This window comes from Myotis yumanensis, unplaced genomic scaffold (genome assembly GCF_028538775.1).
Source record: "Myotis yumanensis isolate MYYU_CA2020_CCGP unplaced genomic scaffold, mMyoYum1.0.hap1 SCAF_11, whole genome shotgun sequence".
NCBI classification, from domain to species: Eukaryota; Metazoa; Chordata; class Mammalia; order Chiroptera; family Vespertilionidae; genus Myotis; species Myotis yumanensis.
In genome coordinates this window covers 15,878,785-15,896,877 of record NW_027223762.1, presented here as the reverse complement: position 1 = coordinate 15,896,877, position 18,093 = coordinate 15,878,785, and the positions used below count along the sequence as shown (strand labels likewise).

General features: G+C 41.5%; 1 protein-coding gene across 11 annotated transcripts in view; it reads right to left on the bottom strand.

Moving 5' to 3' along the window:
- Positions 1-6,022: 6,022 nt before the first annotated feature.
- Positions 6,023-18,093, bottom strand: part of RASGRP3 (RAS guanyl releasing protein 3) — a 107,684-nt gene continuing 95,613 nt past the window's right edge. For 8 of the 11 annotated variants that reach the window (XM_070428994.1, XM_070428992.1, XM_070428996.1 and 5 more), the window contains 4 exons: positions 14,859-14,895; positions 12,431-12,556; positions 11,740-12,104; positions 6,023-7,808 (listed from right to left, as the gene is read on the bottom strand). In XM_070428994.1, the coding sequence (XP_070285095.1) occupies positions 7,800-7,808; positions 11,740-12,104; positions 12,431-12,556; positions 14,859-14,895 (537 nt within the window). In that variant the 3' untranslated portion in view covers positions 6,023-7,799. Of the gene's footprint in view, positions 7,809-11,739; positions 12,105-12,430; positions 12,557-14,858; positions 14,896-18,093 lie in introns of those variants that run through there. The other 3 variants (XM_070428998.1, XM_070429000.1, XM_070428999.1) reach the window with 3 other exon arrangements.

Genomic DNA, 18,093 nt, shown 5'->3' with positions numbered 1-18,093 from the left:
CTGAGAGATGCAAATTAAAACAACAACAAGGCATCACCTTACACCTGTCAGAATGGCTACCATCAACAAATCAACAAATGACAAGTGCTGGGGAGAAAGCGGAGAAAAGGGAACCCTAGTGTACTGCTGGTGGTAAGCAGACCGGTGCAGCCACTATGGAAAACAGTATGGAGTTTCCTCAAAAAATTAAATATGGACCTGCCATTTGACCCAGTGATCCCACTTCTAGGAATATATCCTAAGAAACCCAAAAATACCAATCAGAAAGAATGTATGTACCCCTATGTTTATAGCAACACAATTTACAATAGCTAAGATCTGGAAACAGCCCAGGTGCCCATCAGCAGATGAGTGGATAAAAAAGCTGTGGTACATTTATACCATGGAATACTATGCCTCTGTAAAAAAGAAGAATCTCTTACCCTTTGAGACAGCGTGGAGGGACCTAGAGGAATAAGTCAGTCAGAGAAAGACAAGTACAGTGGGGCCTTGACTTACAAGTGTCCCGACTAAAGAGTTTTTTGAGATACCAGCTGTCTCTTGGCTGATTTTTTGCACTGAGTTCACAGAGTAATTTGAGTTAACGAGCTCCTTAACGAGCTCGGTCTTGGGACGAATTAAACTCGTAAGTCAAGGCCCCACTGTATCACATTACCTCACTCATATGTGGAATCTAAAGAACAAAATAAACTGATGAACAAAATAGATCCAGAGACATAGAAACATGGAACAGACTGATGAATCTCAGAGGGAAGGAGGGGGTGGGAAGAGATTAACCAAAGAACTTATATGCATACATGCATAACCCATGGACACAAACAATAGTGTGGTGAAGGTCTGGGGTAGAAGGTGGGGCAGGCTAGAAGGGGTCAATGCGGTGGGGGGCGGGGGGGTGAAGGAGGCCATCTGTAATACTTTAAACAATAAAGATAAATTTTAAAAAATAGAAAACAAACAAAACAAAACAAAAAACACACACACAAAGGAAAAAACACCAAAACAAAAACACCCACAAACAAATCTCAGATCTTTCTCTTGTGAATTGCCCCAGCGTGTAGCATCCTCAAGGTGCCAAATAGACAATACCAAATATCGGTTCAAGGAAGCCTCCTTTAACATTTAGTCAAAGCATTCTAGCCCTTTAAATCTCCTTCGGCTTATTTCCCTTAATGATCAAATTGGCCTTAGGATAGTCTGAGTTCAGAGCAACCAAAACAGTCTGTCTTAGTTATACGGTGTCTTTTATTTATTATTTTTTAAAAATAAATTACAAATATATTTTAAAAATTAATTTCAGAGAGCAAGGTAGAGGGAGAGAGAGATAGAAACATCAATGATGAGAGAGAGGCATCGATCGGCCGCCTCCTGCACACCCCACACTGGGGATAGAACCCACAACCCAAGCATATGCCCTGACCAAGAATCCAACGGTGACCTCCTGGTTCATAGGTCAATGCTCAACCGCTAGCCATGCCGGCCAGGCTATACGACGTCTTTTAAATACAACTGTTTGACAAAAATTAAATCTATTAAAGCACTTGGATAATAAAACTCACAGATCAAATGTTAAATGACTTCTTTCAGATTCAGGAGTCTTTATGCAATAAGATGGCTAAAACTTATCAGATCCTGTCATGAGATACTCCAATCACAGTGGCTGCTCATTTCATTTCACAGCAAATAATAAACTTTCTTACATTTATGATAAAATAGCTTGAATACAGTAAAACCTCAATATAACGGGCTAATTCAGAGGAGGGGGGTGTCCGTTAAAGCTGAAAGTCTGTCATATAATGAAGTAGCTTTTCCCAATGCGTATGTTAAGAAATTGACAAATTAGTTGACCTCCTTTTACTCCACGTTTGTGTCATGAAAATTAAGCATGTATGAAAAGCTCAATTTCACAGTTTTCTACGTACATTACTATAATTTTAAATTTATACGGAAAAGTCTAGTAAATGCGTGCACTCACCAGTTCCCGCAGTCACCGCGAGTGAACAGAGGCCCGGGACAGGCGTGGCTTGGCGCACGCACGTGGGAACACCACCCGCACCTGTGAAAGCTGCCGCAGAAGGTCACGCCACGGGCAACAGAACCAGTTACCGCTGGGGATGCGGTGTGATCACGTGCTAATCATTAGCCGAACATTGTTTACAAGCGGTGACTCTTGGCTTTCAATATGTAGGCTATAGGTGTAGATATGGAATATTTATTTACGTTGGCAAAATTATTACAGTGTTTTTTTCAACATATGTCCTGTTCCTTAAAGTTTGTTAAAAACACACACACACACACACACACACACACACACACACACAGTGAATTAATAACAACAAAAAAATAACCTGTTAATTATAAGCAAATCTTGGTTAAAAGCATTTTAAAATGAACAGGGTGTTAATTTGCACATATGAATGCAGACCAGAAATTCTGTCTGTTAAATTCGAAGTCTGTTAAATCGAGGTCTGCAAAATCGAGGGTTTACTGTATGAATCGAGGGTTTACTGTATAAATTTAAAAGTGTGTAGTGCCCTAACCGGTTTGGCTCAGTGGATAGAGCATCGGCCTGCGGACTCAAGGGTCCCAGGTTCGATTCTGGTCAAGGGCATGTACCTTGGTTGCGGGCACATCCCCAGTGGGGAGTGTGCAGGAGGCAGCTGATCGATGTTTCTCTCTCATCGATGTTTCTAACTCTCTATCCCTCTCCCTTCCTCTCTGTAAAAAATCAATTATATATATATAGTGCGTAGTGAACAGAGAGGATTACAGACCACTACCTGGTAAATGTCTCATGTGTGTCTGAGGGACACACATTATGTATCCACTGTCCTAGACCAGAGAGATCTCTCTGCATATTGTACACCAGCCAACCCCCTCTCACCTCTGCTACCTTATGAGTGTACAGAACATCACCTTTGAAATCATCTTAGCTATAGGAAAAAATAAGAGCAATGGGGAAATTCCTGGAAAGAGGACTGTATTAGGAGTTTTAAAAAATTGGTTCTTGTCTCCGTTCTGCCAGCAAATATTTCTGTGATATGTATATTGATTTCAGAGAGGAAGGAAGAGGGAAAGAGAGATAGAAACATCAATGATGAGAGAGAATCATTGATTGGCTGCCTCCTGCACACCCCCTACTGGGGATCGGGCCCACAGCACCAGGCATGTGCCCTTGACTGTACTCGAACCCGGAACCCTTCCATCTGCAGGCCGACGCTCTATCCACTGAGCCAAAGCGGCTAGGCCATAGGTAATTATTTAAGTGTGACTGCATTTCTCTGCAGTCATTCCCTTCCTTGGGAATTGGCTACAAGGAAGCATTTGTCACCCTTGTTCACCTTTCCTTAATTTGTTCCTCTGTGACACAGACTCTAAGAGGGTCCATACCATTTAGCCCAACTTTTTTTTAAACTACAAACCTTCAGAAAAGTTTAAAAAATAGTACAATGCATATACATGTGCCTAGATTCAATAATTGTTACCATCTTGCCACATTTGCTGTATCTCTTTATGCAAAAACTTTTTTTTCGACTGAACAATTTGAAAGCAAATTTCAGATATTGATTCTTTATCCCTAACTACATCAACAGGCATCTTCTAAATATAAAGACATTCTCCTGAAATCCCTAAAATCACTATCAACTGAAGTGAATGAGCATTCACTCAATACATCGTTTAATATAAGGTCCATATTCCCCGGTTGCTCCCTGAAAACATCTGCTTTATTTTTGGATCCAGAGTCCAATCAAGGTTTACAACATTGCATTTGGTGGGTTGTGTTCCATTTGCTTCATGTGTTTTATCTGATCCAAAACTGTTCTCCCCCTCCTTTTTCTGTGTTTTTTTTTATGACAATTTATTTTTGAAGGACTTAGGCCAGCTGCCGTGGTCATGCTTTCCTTATGCTATTATATATAAACTGCAAGTCACTGAATGTGAATGCCAACGTGCTCGCCATTAACATTTTAAAAAGAAAATTAAGTAAATATTTTGGTTTGAGGTCCAAGTACTCTCTAGACTTCAGCAGGCAGGTTTTGGATGCAGCTGGAGAAAGGTATTTCCTGAGGAGCGTTAAATTCCAAGTAGCTTCCTATCATCACCACTTCGAATGAATGGTTGGAAAGTAAATGATGTACTTTGTATTTTATTTTATTAAATATATTTTTATTGATTTCAGAGAGGAAGGGAGAGGGAGAGAGAGAGAGAAACATCAATGATAAGAGAATCATTGATTGGCTGCCTGTACGCCCACATGGGATCAAGCCCACAACCCCAGCATGTGCCCTGACCAGGAATCAAACTGTGACCTCCTGGTTCACAGGTCTATGGTCAACCACTGAACCATGTAGTTTTTTTGAGAGCTAGCCTCTTAACCAGGTTTATATTTTGTCCTATTTTTCTCTAAACTCATTTACATTTTATCCATTTGGTTTCTTTATCTTGACTACTTATTTTCAAACAGAGCAAGAATAACTGACCTTAGAAAATGGACAAAAACTAACTCTACACACTCACAGTGCCAGGAATAAGAAAAACTTTGAATCTTTTTCATTTATACTTCTTTGCTTGGATAAGCCTTATTTGACATAAAAGTTAGTTGTTTTTTTTAATATATATTTTATTGATTTCAGAGAGGGAGAGGAAGAGAGAGACAGAAGCATCAATGATGAGAGAGAATCATTGATTGGCTGCCTCCTGCCCCCCCACCCCCCACCATGCCCGTCAAGTGCCCTGACCCTGGAATCAAATCGTGACTTCCTGGTTTATAGGCTGATGCTCAACCACTAAGCCATGTCGGTCTGGTGACACAAAATTTAGTTAAATGATGTATTTAGAGCCTCCAAAGTACACAGCCCTGAATCACATAGAGTCCGAGATCTTGAAGACAATTTTAGAGAACCCTGCTTAATTGAAAAATAGTATTCGCTAATTTAAAAGGTCTTTACAGTGTATTTTTACAAATATTATTCGACTTGATCTTTATAACAACTCTATGAGGTAGTTGAGGAAGGTGGTGAAAACTCTCTTTTTCAAATAATGAAAGTGAGGCTCAAATAGGATCTCATGACTCTAAGGGAGAAAGATGGGATTTAACGCTGGTTGTGGATTGCATACCAAAGGTATATTGTAATCTCATTTGACTGAAATTACCTCCTCAGTCGTTTAAAGCAGCAGCCGCCAATTTCTCAGACCTCACAGACCACTAGTGGTCCACGGACCACCGGTTGGCGACCGCTGGTTTAGAGTCTTGTATATTTTGGCAAAATCAATGTGTTTATCTTAGGAATATTGCGCTCCTACCATTAATAACAGTTCTCTGCTGTAGGAGTCCTGCATTATTAAATACCAAACCCCTCTGACTTTTGGAGAGACTCTGTTACCATAGAAATCTGGGGGCATTATCGCTCTAAAAAGCAGCCACTCAACCTAAATGGTTCAAATACCATTAGGGCCATCCTCTGGCTTAGGCAGATATAAAAATGCCTCAACACAATTTGTATGTCCTTCAATGAAGACTCAGTCGCATCATCTAGCATATCCTCTCCTGGTACCTAATAATATTCTGTTAAGAGTTTTGTTTTTTCTTTCCACCTAAAAGGTGACCACGATCACCAAAACCACAAAAGGAAGGTCTGAAGGAATATCCTTCTGCTCCACCATGGGTTTGCCTATTTTGTTTCTTTTGCTGATTATGAGACATTGATAGATTGGAAACATCACAATTGCCATTGGTTGTGAGTAAATGATATAATCATAATTATTAAGTTGCTCATTATGGACTCAAATTTCTACAAATAGTATAGTGTGTGTACATATTTATATACATACACACATAGTTTATACATATGTACACACATATGTTTGTTTTATTTTATTTTGTTTTTGTTTTTTACTCAAAAGTAGCCCATACTGAGTGGCAAGAATATAATTGCTCTGAAAAGAAAAAGAAGTCTAACATTTAGTAACAGGTTTCTTCCTGAATTTTCTTAAATTAAAAACAACAACAATAACACAAGAAAGGTTGCTTGTACTTAAACTGCCATTTTCTGTTTTTAATTTTGTTAGCATGTATTTCATTGCATTTATGAATAAGAATAGATAGCATATATACATAAAACCAACACTTGGGGGTAGCTGTTTACCTTCTGAGGTGTTTCCATATGGTGAATTCTCTTATTACTTGGCTTAGTCACGGCTCCTTCAACTAATAACTTCATTTAATTTTCAATATCTCTGCAAATCCATCTCCGAATTGCACAATTATGCCAGTTCTAGCAAATTTGAAACTGTATTTTAAGCAACCACCTTGTCTTAATGCCCATAGGCTCTCAGCTTCTGAGGGTAGAGACCAAGCATTGCTTGTCTCTGTGCATCTAGCATAGGAAATGCCTAGAGCAGGTGCTCAACAAATGTTTGCTAAGCAGAACTGTCCTCAATGACCTAATGGGAAAAGAGAAGAAAGGCAATTTTTTACTGAAGTGATTGCCCCAAATAGAAATGAATTCAACCTTACATGGACTATATATACACTTAAACTCCCACAGGTAGACCAGTGAACCTCTGTGGGTACAGTTTCTAACTGATCACTTGGTAGCAGGTCATTGCCCTCATCCCCAAGCTCAATCCCATCTCTACTTTTGAACATCTTAAACCAAGTGCTTTCTCCTCTCATCATGTAACAAACAGGCCCACGTAGAGTTATTTTGGGTCAAAGATATATAAAAAGATAGATAAAATGTTGACACTAAAATTGTAAATGAAATGTTGTTCATCAAACCTGGATTGTGATTTGCTTCCTATGACGCTCTTTCATTATGGATGGTAATTTCTTAGGCCTCTTTTACAACCCCAAATTCTCTCTTTTAACAAATGAAATACTTAGAACTACTTTAAGTTTTTAAAAATTGATGGTTGTTTTATATTTCACTAAGTGGTTTGTGTTTCTTCTAAATGCTATCCCCTAAGATGTGAACTGATTTTTTTGTGGTTCACATTTCTTAATAGCAGTTTTAATAGAAGTCTTAATAAAGATGACTAACCCTAGTCAGGTAGGACAAGAAGAGTTAATTTTTAAATTACAATATTCATAATTTATGGCTATTGTAAATATTAGGAAAGTTTTTTTTTTGTTAGGAGAGTTTTCGTGGCTGTGTCGGAGCTTCCTAGTGATGCAGAATTGGTAAGACTTATGTGATATATAAATGTGTGACTTATTACACATCCTAATAGCAACCATGTGATTAAAAAAACAATGTAAACAGCTTCTCCTTGCATCAGATGGTCATTTAGAAGAATCACTGCCTTCCAGGATCTGAATAGCATCCTGTCCCTCAAGAAAATCTTAAGTCCTGGTCCCATCCAAAAAGCACACAAAAACCCCTCAAGATCAACTACTCATTAAAACCCCCTCCCCCCAAAAAAGTATATAAAAATACTGAAATAATATTCTCACAAAAAAAGCAAAGTCTGAGTTAGAGAGTAAGTATCAAGTACATGCACAAAAGCTTTCATTTCACCCGTATATGAATGGCTCTAGAGAAAGATACATGAGAAAACCACCAACTACATAACACAGTCTTTGCGGCACCTAACCAGGGGCAGGGGGGAGGAAATAAATAGTTCATAGGGCAAATCCTCTGTCCCACAGTCCAATCAGGGAGATCCCACGGTGTCCCTAGGCAGTAAACGTCCACGTATCTTTTCAGGTAAGTTCCTGAGAGTTGGACTGTTCTTCCGCATTTCTCATCTTGCTCCTTCCAAATGCCAGCGTGATTGCATCCGGTGTCTTCAGCCCGAAGTCAGCCATCCTGCAATACAAATCAGAACCTGTTGCATGGCTGTGTCTCATTGAACAAAATAAGAGTGTTCCTAGAATGCTGTTTATTTGAAGGACCATCTCAAGTGATCAGAATCTGTACTCTCAAGATTTAGAGAGAATTAAAAGATCATGTATCCACCCAGCATATGAAATCTTAAAGGCGTCCGTACAGAGGCTCCCATCCCATAAGGGTGCTTGCCAAGAAGGACACTTCTGCCTAAAGGGTACTCTACATCGGTCCCTGAAATAGCCCTTGCGGAGGTTTCCCTGTTATTTTATTTTATTATTTATTTATTTATTTATAGTCCTCACCCAAGGATATTTTTTTCCATTGATTTTTTTTTTTTTTTTTTTTTTTTTTTTTTTTTTTTTTTTTTTTTTTTAGAGAGCATGGAAGGGAAGGAGGAAGGCAAGAGAGAAACATTGATATGAGAGAGACACATCAATTAGTCGTCGCATGTACACATCCCGACTGGGGCTGGGAACCGAGCCTGAAACCAAGGTATGTGGCCTTGACCAGAATCAAACCCGTGACCCTTCAGTCTGAGGGCTGACGCCATAACCACTGAGAAAAATTGGCCAGGGCAAGGTTTCCCTTTTGGAAAGTCATAATATACAGTATATCAGTATAAGGATACTGAGAAAATTTATAAGGGAAAAAGATCTATATCTATACTGATATTTATAGGTTTATAAACATATTTAACTTTGTTTAGTCCCCCATTTCCTAGCCCTTCTATGTTTAATTATTTTAAGTTAGCAGAAGATAATAAAAAACAAAGAAGCATTATAAAGAAAATATGCATATTCTTACTGCCAAGTGAGTAATCTTGACCTGTTCTTGCCATCCAAGGGCTCAATGATTATTGGTGGAATGGTATCCACCACCACAGAAAATGTTCACACCCTTATATTTCAAAATGAATGTAAATCCTGGAACTCCACGGAAGGAAAAACACAGATCATAAACCCAACTACTTTCTTTGTCTGTTCAACATTTTTACTTATCAGACTCATAAATATCATCTGAACCTAAATAATAAATGTGTAGACCATTCCTTCTAAAGCCATTCATTGGTCTTGCTCGACAGAAAAACTCTTAAATTTGAAAACGCCTACGTATTTAACTCTTGGTGTAATTTTGTTACATTTTTTCCTGCATGCCTTTTCCCTAAACAAGGGTAAATGTCTTCTTATTTGTTGCTGGTTTGGGTGAGGGTAAGACTGTACACCAATACATTTTACATAAGAACATACTGTCTTCTTCAATAGCACACATAAAATTAAGTACTAGTAGTCAGTGAACCATCTCTATGATTTATGAGATAAAAAAATTGAAAGGGTAAGGGAACACATGAACATAAAGGTCCAATATTTAAAAAATGAAGTAAAGATCTTTGTTTCTATTTCCTTATAGAGATTGAAGATCAGGAAATCTTACCCATGGAAGTGGCTGTTCTACACCTAACTCAGAGCAAGGTTTAAGTAACTGGAACGGTGCTAGCCAATAGAAGTGACTGCATGGCTAGTTAAACACACACAGGTACTCGTCTGAATTCAAAGATGGTCCATGAGAGCTCTGGTTGGGCATCCTATTACTCTACCATAGAAGCTGTTTTTCTGAGATTTCAATAACAGCCACATTGCTCATGGCAATGGCCTCTGCAGGCTGATTTGGTACTTGGAGTGACTAGTACAATTTCAGGCACCATCTGAAAAATCTAACACTGATTCCTCTCTGCTTGTTGGATTGCAGACCTTCTTAAGAAACTCTGCCCCAAAGTGAGCATAGGTGCATGTATATAATTTTACATAAAATATAATGCACTTTCCTGAATCCCCCAAAGCCTTTTTGTAGACCCCAAGATCTTGCCCTACGATATCTTCCTCTATCATGAAATCATGATTTTTTTCCTATTCACCTTTATATTCCAAGCTAACTACGTTAGACCATTAAAAGAAATACTGGATAGGACTGAAATATTTGCCAAGGTGATTCGTAGGGGAACATTAACAATAAAGCTGGGCTCTGGCTGGTGTGGCTCAGTTGCTTTAGCATCGTCCCGTACACTGAGAGGTTGCTGGTTCCATACCAGGTCACAGCAAATGCCCAGGTTTGGGGCTCTCTCCCCAGCAGGGGGCGTGTAGGAGGCAGCCAATCAATGTCTCTCTCTCTCTCTCTCTCTCTCCCTTTTCCTTCCTCTCTCTCTCAAATCAATAAAAATGTATTAAAAATAAAAATAAATAAAGTTGGTATTGCAAATATACAAAGACAGAGAGTAAATTAGTTGGTTACCTAGGGCAGGGTTAGGTGGGGAGATGAGAAATGACCTCTAATGGGCACAGGGTGTTTTTTGTTTGTTTTTTTTTTTGAATGATGTAAATGTTCTAAAATTAGAATGTAGTGATGGTTGTGCAACATTGTGAATATACTTAAAACCATTGAATAATACACTTTAAATAAGTAGATTTGATAGTATGTAAATTATATGTCAGTGAAGCTGTTTTTTAAAGTTGGTGTTATAAGAGCCCTGGCCAGTGTTGCTCAGTTGTTTGGGCATCATTCCATGCACTGAAAGGTTGCTGGTTCGATTCCTGGTCAGGGCACATGCCTGGGTTTCGAGCTTGATCCCTGGTGGGGAGTGTGCAAGAGGCAGCTGATCAATCTCACATCAATGTTTCTCTCTTTTGCTCTCTCTCAAAACCAATAAAAAAATATTAAAACAAAGTTGGTGTTATAAGAAAGGAACAGAATGGCTCAGCAGGAACTTACAATAAACTTCATATGACTGAAGCTATGTGTGGCCTCCTTATTGTCTTCAGTGACGAAGGAACTAGAGGAATTTTAATTAAAGGTCATTGGAGTTTTTCTTATCCTGGGAAACTATGGAGACTATGTGTCCAGGTCTCCTGAAGGCTGTGGAATGTGGAGGGCCACCCATAAGAATAAAGAGCACTGGCTTGATCCAATAGGATCTCTGCCTAACCCAATATTCGGTTTATGGGACGATTGAATAGGGAGACGATGGCTGCCCTCCATGACACTGCTTTGAAGGTTAGGAATATGACACCAATTTCCCCAAATCCCTTTTCTTAATACACTATGAATTGTTGACTAATACATTTATCTAAGTCCATGTTGAATCAATTTATAGTTTCAGCTTGTTCTAACAAGTTCCATATGCTTCCCAATTTGCTTTGGATGATTTGAGTGTAATTTTTGTGTGGAGGCAGAGTCTGGCTTAGAGAACCGTGAGGTCCCCATGTCTCATTCTCACCACTCCCTTCTTCATGAGGCTGTCAATGCCTCCTTTTATTTATTTTTAAAAATATTTTTATTGATTTCAGAGAGTAAGGCATAGGGAGAGAGAGATCGATGATGAGAATCATTGATCAGCTGCCTCCTGCACGTCCCCCACTGGGGATCAAGCCTGGGGAATCAAACCTGGGACCCTTCAGTCCACAAGCCAACGTTCTATCCACTGAGCCAAACCAGCCAGGTCAAAGCCTCCTTTTAAAATAGGGGTAAGAGTTTCCAACTCTCCTTTATCACTTCCACTACCTCCTGATTCTAACTTGGAAAACTAAGCTGATTAGTATAGCACACCGGTATAATGAATACACGTAACAGTCATGGGTCCCTGGGACATCATCTCAGTACACAGACATGGCCACCTTCACTAAGTCTTAGGACTCATCCAGTTCAATTTTATCCATGACGAAACTCTGGTCCAAAGAGAAAAAACTATGTTGCCCAAGGTCACATAACCAGCCAGTGGGAAAACCAAAAAGTGACATGTCTTGATTCCCGACCATTCCGCTTTCGAAACTACCAGACTGCCTCCTGAACTCACTGGAACACTCATCTCAGCCCTGCCAGCTTCTCTTCTGATTTATTTGTGGTTTGACCCAGCACTGACCTCACCATCCTGTCTGGTTTCACCCATGTCTGCTTCATCCTGGTCAGTCTCAAACTCGGTGCCCCGGTCAACAACATCCACGCCAGCCTGTACCCTGGGCTTCTCATTTTCCCACTTGGCAAAGCCTTTGTCTTTTGCTGCTTTGTCATGGAACTTGGATTTCATTTTGGGGAAGGTGTGGGACCCTGAGTCTCCCCAGCCAGCCTCTGACCATACAGGCTCAGTCTGGGTGGCCTGGCTGGTGGTGGCCCGCTGCAGCCTCACGGAGATCTTGCGAGAAGAGCCTGTAACCAGAGTGATGGCTCTGCTGTCCAGGTCTTGGTGTCCAGCAGCGACGTCAGGGAACTCGAACACCTCATCCTGCACTGCAAGGGGAAAAATTATTGTGATTATTTGGCATCTGATTGCTTCGTAGCAAACCATCGAAGTTGGTACAAACAGTCTGACAGGTCAGGTCCCACAGCAAGAGGCCAGGGGCAGAATGAAATTAGCTTCAGGTGAATTGTATGTTAGACCTGAGAGCAGAGAGAAGTGAGGGAACTCAAAGCCGTAGCCACTGCTGCTCACCCTGAAGAATGCCTTGGTGTTTATAATGACTCTGACCACGTTATGTCCAGAATTCAACTGAGGTCCAGGTGTGGGAAGGGGAGCAGAGAGAAACGGGGGTAGTAAAGAAAGTAGAGGACATTACCTGGGGGCAATGAGGGACTTCCAGGCAGCGACCCATGACCACTGCCCAAGGAGGGGGCCCGGGCAAATCTCCTGCAGGCCAGAACCAGGAGGTCTTTGCACTGCTTGTGACAATTGGCTCCGCAGTCTGAAAAATCCCAAAGCATCACCGACGGTTAGTGAGAACCAAGTGCCTCTTGTGCTGACTGGGTGTCTAGGGTTGCACTTGAGCTGTTCACCCTCCCCTCCCCCATCCTGGATTCTGTGTTGACTCTCAGCCGATTCAGGCTCACAGGGTATGTCTAGGGGCTGGAAAAGGGCCAGTGGGACTCTTGCCAGTCTGGAATCCCTGTAGTTCTCTTATATTTGTTCAGCTTCTTTTTCTACACAGTTCATTGAGGTGCTGGGAGCCAACAAGCAGGAACTAGGTTGGATGAGGAGTTGCCTTTGCCCCAAACTAAATGCAAGTCACGTGAGCCTGGGGGTCTTTCCCAGGCCATAGATTCCCCACAGAGAGGCAGAATGGGGGCCAGAAGTAGAGTCTGTGAAATTTCCCATTAGAGTGCTTTACTTTTTAAAAAAGCAGAATATTAATTGCTACTTGGTGTAGAAATTTTTTGTCTGATGCCAGTCCTACATTTCCCTTAGATTCACTGAGCAGATAGGATAATTTTAAAGAGTATATTTCTCTCTTACCATCAGGGGACCTAATGATTTACAATACCTATTTTCCCCAAATGGTCTTATTTCAAATGGTCTTGTAATGAATGACATCACAGAAAGATCAAGTTGTAATGACATGTTCAGTCTATTTTAGTTTTTTCACTCTCTGTGCCTTTAAGAGAAAACGCCATCTGTTCAAAGATGATCCAAGAGTTTAACTGATACTCATCTTCATAAAGTTAGACTAAGACACTGATATAAAGAACTAAGGGGAAGAATTTTGAGCACTAAAATGTGGCTCCCACTGAGATTCAGGAAAGTGTTCTGTTCATGCAAAATGAGGGCCAAACACTGAAAGACTAGAGAAAAAAGCATCACAAGGGACCAAGAGTAATCTGAAGGCATCCTGTGATCAAGATGTCTCTTTCTGTTGCTTTGTGGGAGGCAGTTAGACAGACATGAGCAGAGCCAGGACAATGGGCCAGGTACAGAAGCCACCAGGGTGGAAAGCCCTGGGTGCCTAGCAAAGGGCAATTACAGGATGGGACCTCGTGCCCAGGGTGACCTTTCCTCCCCTAGCACATTGGTGGTCATGCGATTTGGATCCCCTAACCTTTCCTCCCTAGAGATAACATCCTGGTCCCCGTTGTATTTCAGCTCCATCCAGAAAAGCAGCAAAACCAGACCAGGGACCCCAAGGCTGACCTCAGGACCCACCCTTAAACCCTTAAGATGGAGGACCCAGCCCACTCTCCCTTCTGGGGGCCCTGTGGAGCCTTTCCCTTCCTCCTCCCCTCCCTCCCCCTCCCCCCAGGCAAGTCACCTTTACCTTCCTCACTTCTAAGCTCCCAGGGCCCTTCTTTTGTCTCTATAACTTGTTTCCTAAGCCCATTTCTTCTATGAACTACTTCTCCTACTTCTGTGACTTTTCACATAAATGTTCTCTTACAGTTGGAGTCTTGGCTCTGAATTCTTTCCTAGCCAGAACTCAAGTACCGACGTTGCTGAACCCAGGTCTGGTCCGACCCCACCAGTCTAGCACCTGATGCCGTTCCCACCGCCGCCTACGGTTATATTATGTTTTTCAAGAGCATGATCAGGTTCTTAAAAGAACCAGTACAAAGAGTCTGCATAAAATATTCAGCAATTTCTTAAATCAAATATCAATCCTGTATAATAATCATGTTTCAAGCAGCAAACACAGTCCTAAATGCCTAGCAATTTGCATGTGTTTACAGTCATCACACATGTATTTATTCAGTTCATATATTTTAACTAAATGGGGGAGCTATGTGAATTAATTCATTGAAAGGGACAAAAGTACATTTTAAGGTTTCTCTTCTCATCAATAGCTGTGACTTACTAGGGAAAGGAATAGCTGTGTGAGAGTGGAAAGCAATGCATATGTATTGATTATGTGTGTGATTTCCCTCTGAGGGATAAAGTTCTTACAATGCAGCATTTCAGCGAGGCCTGTCCTTCAGAATTCCCACCTTATTTGATGTGTGCTGATAATGATGAGCATGATATTCTAGACGTGGGGGCTAGATGGATGCGGGCTGATAGAAGTGTGTGCTTCCTCTTCTAACAAGCTATGAAAACCCAGGCTGGGCTCTCCCAGACTCCAGGGAGTCCTTTCCTAGACACGTTAACTCCTCAGTTGCCAGTGGCCCCAAAGTCCCAAGTTCTCCTTCATGCCAAGAGCTTTTGTGGTTTCATCAGACAAATTTGATTCTTGTCCCAAATGTCACCAGTAAAAAAATGTTAACACTGTAACATGTATTTACCTTTGCATTTGTATCCTTGCTTGATAATGCCCCAGAGCTGTAACAAAAGACAAAGGGATGTCAGGGAATCTGAAGAAAAATCTGGAAAGAAAACAAGGCCCCGAAGAAGGAAGTCCTGGGAAGCGTGATGACTAGTGGAGCACAAACAGGATGTAGCTGCCCCTGACACCCTTCCTGTCAGATAGACCAACCCTCCCCCAGCCCGCTCCAGCTGGGGTGATAACAGGAATTCTGCTTCCCTTTTCTGTCTGGGAGCCAAATGGGAGCTGGGATGGGAAACTGACGTTGGTGCATTTATTGGACTTTAGCACCTGCGCTCTCAGCAAAACTCACGGGGGAGACTTTTTCTGTCTTTGGCTTTCATTTTATTCATGCTGCTCTAGGTGCCCGTTGCAGGGAATTAAGCGACCTAAGCAGTGCACATCCCACTAAAGCATTTATATTTTGCCAGGTTATTTTCTGAGTAACATTAGTACTTCAGCAGAAGAGGAAAGGATCTATTGTTTATTCGTGTATTCATTCTCCGCATTTGCTCAGTGTTTGGCCTGAGCCAGAGCTGAGGGTGGGGGTGAGGGATGAAGGATGCAGAAAAGGCTCAGATTCTGCCAACCAAGTAGGAAGTGAGATGCAGGAAGCGACGGAGCATTTGCCCAGGCAGTTCCGGGGCATCTTCCTGGTGGCGTCATACTGGAAACTGTGAAGAAGGGGCTTTCCCATGTTCTTTCTGTGCCGGTCACAGCACTTGCATGTGGGTACCAGGGACACCAGGAACATACAGTGTGGATGAATGAAATGGGCTGAGCGTAAGCTGAAGAAGCTCCCTCCGAACCTTTTAATGGTTAGGTTAGGTGACTGATATCTACTTAATAAAATAATTTTGAAAGAAGCCGGGCTGGTGGCCTACTGGGGCTGATGGAGATGTCATTCACAATGCACTACAGGGGAACAATGCCCTGAGTGTAGGCATTATGGCCCTCTGACGAGAATAAGTAGCCACCAATATGAAGTGATGCAAGGGCATTATAAAGGCTGCTCCTTACCCTCCTTCTGACAAGAAAATCCCTCCAGTGGAGAGTGATTCCTTTGAGCCTTAAAAGTTATTTGGTTCTTCAGATTACATTATTAAGTTGCAAATGACTCCTGGGACAGGGCAACCTGTTACCTTGAGGACAAGAAGGATTATTAAGACAACTGATTGGGCCCAGCCGGTGTGGCTCAGTAGTTGAGCATGATCTATGAACCAGGAGGTCACAGTTCAATGTTTGATTCCCAGTCAAGGCACATGCCAGAGTTGCGGGCTCAATCTCCAGTGGGGGGGAGGGGTGTATAGGAGGCAGCCGATCAGTGATTCTCTCTCATCATTGATGTTTCTACCTCTCTCTCCCTCTCCCTTCCTCTCTGAAATCAATTAATATATATATATATATATATTTATATAACAACTGCCTGGAAGCAAGGCCTCAGGTGCCTAGGGTGACTGGGCAAGGGCGGGAGGAGACAATACAGCAATAGCAAGTGGGTGGTCAGGGCAGAGACATCATGTCAGAGCCATAAGGACCATCAAGATAATCTCTTTTGTTCCTTTTTTATAATAGGTAAGTGTGATGATCCAGGAAATTAAATAAGTTGCAAGGTCCTATGTCTGGGAAACTTTGTAGTGATAAGAAATTGTTACCTCATTGAGTCCTTGGTAATAGCACTAACAATAATAATAAGGATAGCTAAGGTATATTGGAGTCTTGCTATGGGAGAAGCACAGTTTTAAGCTCTTTATGTGTATTAACTCATTTGATGCTCACAATCTCCCTGTGGGATGGGAAATAATAATTTCCTCATTTTTACAGATGAGACTGGGCTACAGAGCGGTGAATTCAGTTGGCCAGGCCTCATAGCTGGAAAGCAGGGAAAGAACAATGTGTCGCTTGGAAGAAAGACAGGAAGCCACTGCTCCTGGGTGCCTGTGTGGGGACCAAAAGCCACTGATTTAGGATAAGAAAGGATAAGCGCTAGGAAGCATCCTACTATCCGGGTAGGACACGTTGTAAGCATAGCTGCAGGAACTGCTGAAGGAGATACACGCAAGCCCGAGTCCTCTCAGGAGGGGAAGTCAGGGTATTGCTTGTTACCTCCTTGCTTAGCAACTAGGAGACAACACTGGGCAGGAAGAGGCTCTGGGTAGTGAGCCAGCCAAAGACAAGGAGAGGGTAGCCTCATGTAGATGAGTGGGTAGGAGTACTTCCCAGAGTCCTTTGATTGGAGACCTCAGGCTGCGGTAACATTTGGGGGATTGATTGTGATGTAAGGAGCACTGGACCGGGAGTCAGGAGACCTGGAGATGAGTCACAGACCTGCTGCTAAGGTTCCATGTGACCTTAGGGAAGTCACTTAACTTCTCTAGACCCTGAAATAAGGGAATTCGCAAAACTCTTTCAGTTCTGGAATTCTAATTTTAAAATAAGTGTATTTTAAGTACTGTCTGTTGGTCTTTCTTACCCTTCAAATAGAATTTATTTCGAAAGCAGGTGGTCCAGTCACTGATAATTGGTTCCTTACGTTCCCCTACAAAGGCTTTCAATGATATATCTAGAGAGTTTTATTTATTTTAAATGAGTTTATATTGATTTTAGAGAGAGAGGAAGGGAGTGGGAGAAGCATCGATATGAAAGAGAAACATCAACTGGCTGCCTCCTGTACACTCCCTGCTGGGAATCGAGCCCAAAACTCTGGCATGTACCCTGACTGGGAAACAAACCAGAGACCTTTTGGAACATAGGCCAATGCTCAACCAACTAAGTCACACCAGCCAGGATGAGGGTTATGGTTATAAATCCCTTTGAAACCAATGGGCTTTTTAAAATGTTTGTGAGTAAAGATCAAATCAAATTGTAGCAACGATTAAATATCTTTTGAAAAATAAAATAGGGACATTACAATTTTAATGATTTAATTTCCATTAAACTCCAAAAGTATTAAGGAACACTAAAATATATAAAATATATATTTACTCTGAGCTAGGTGACACTCTGAGCAACATGATAGGTAAGTATTAACCCCCTTTACAGATAGGAAAACAAAGAGATGGTCAATAACTTGGTCAAGAACGAAGAGTTAATATAAGAGACAGAGGTGAGATTCAAAGCCAGGATTCCTGATGCCACGTCCAGAGCTTTCTACCTCATCACAGCTGCATCAAGAACCTAGCGCCAGCAAATCTGCTCTGATGAGCTGGGGAGAG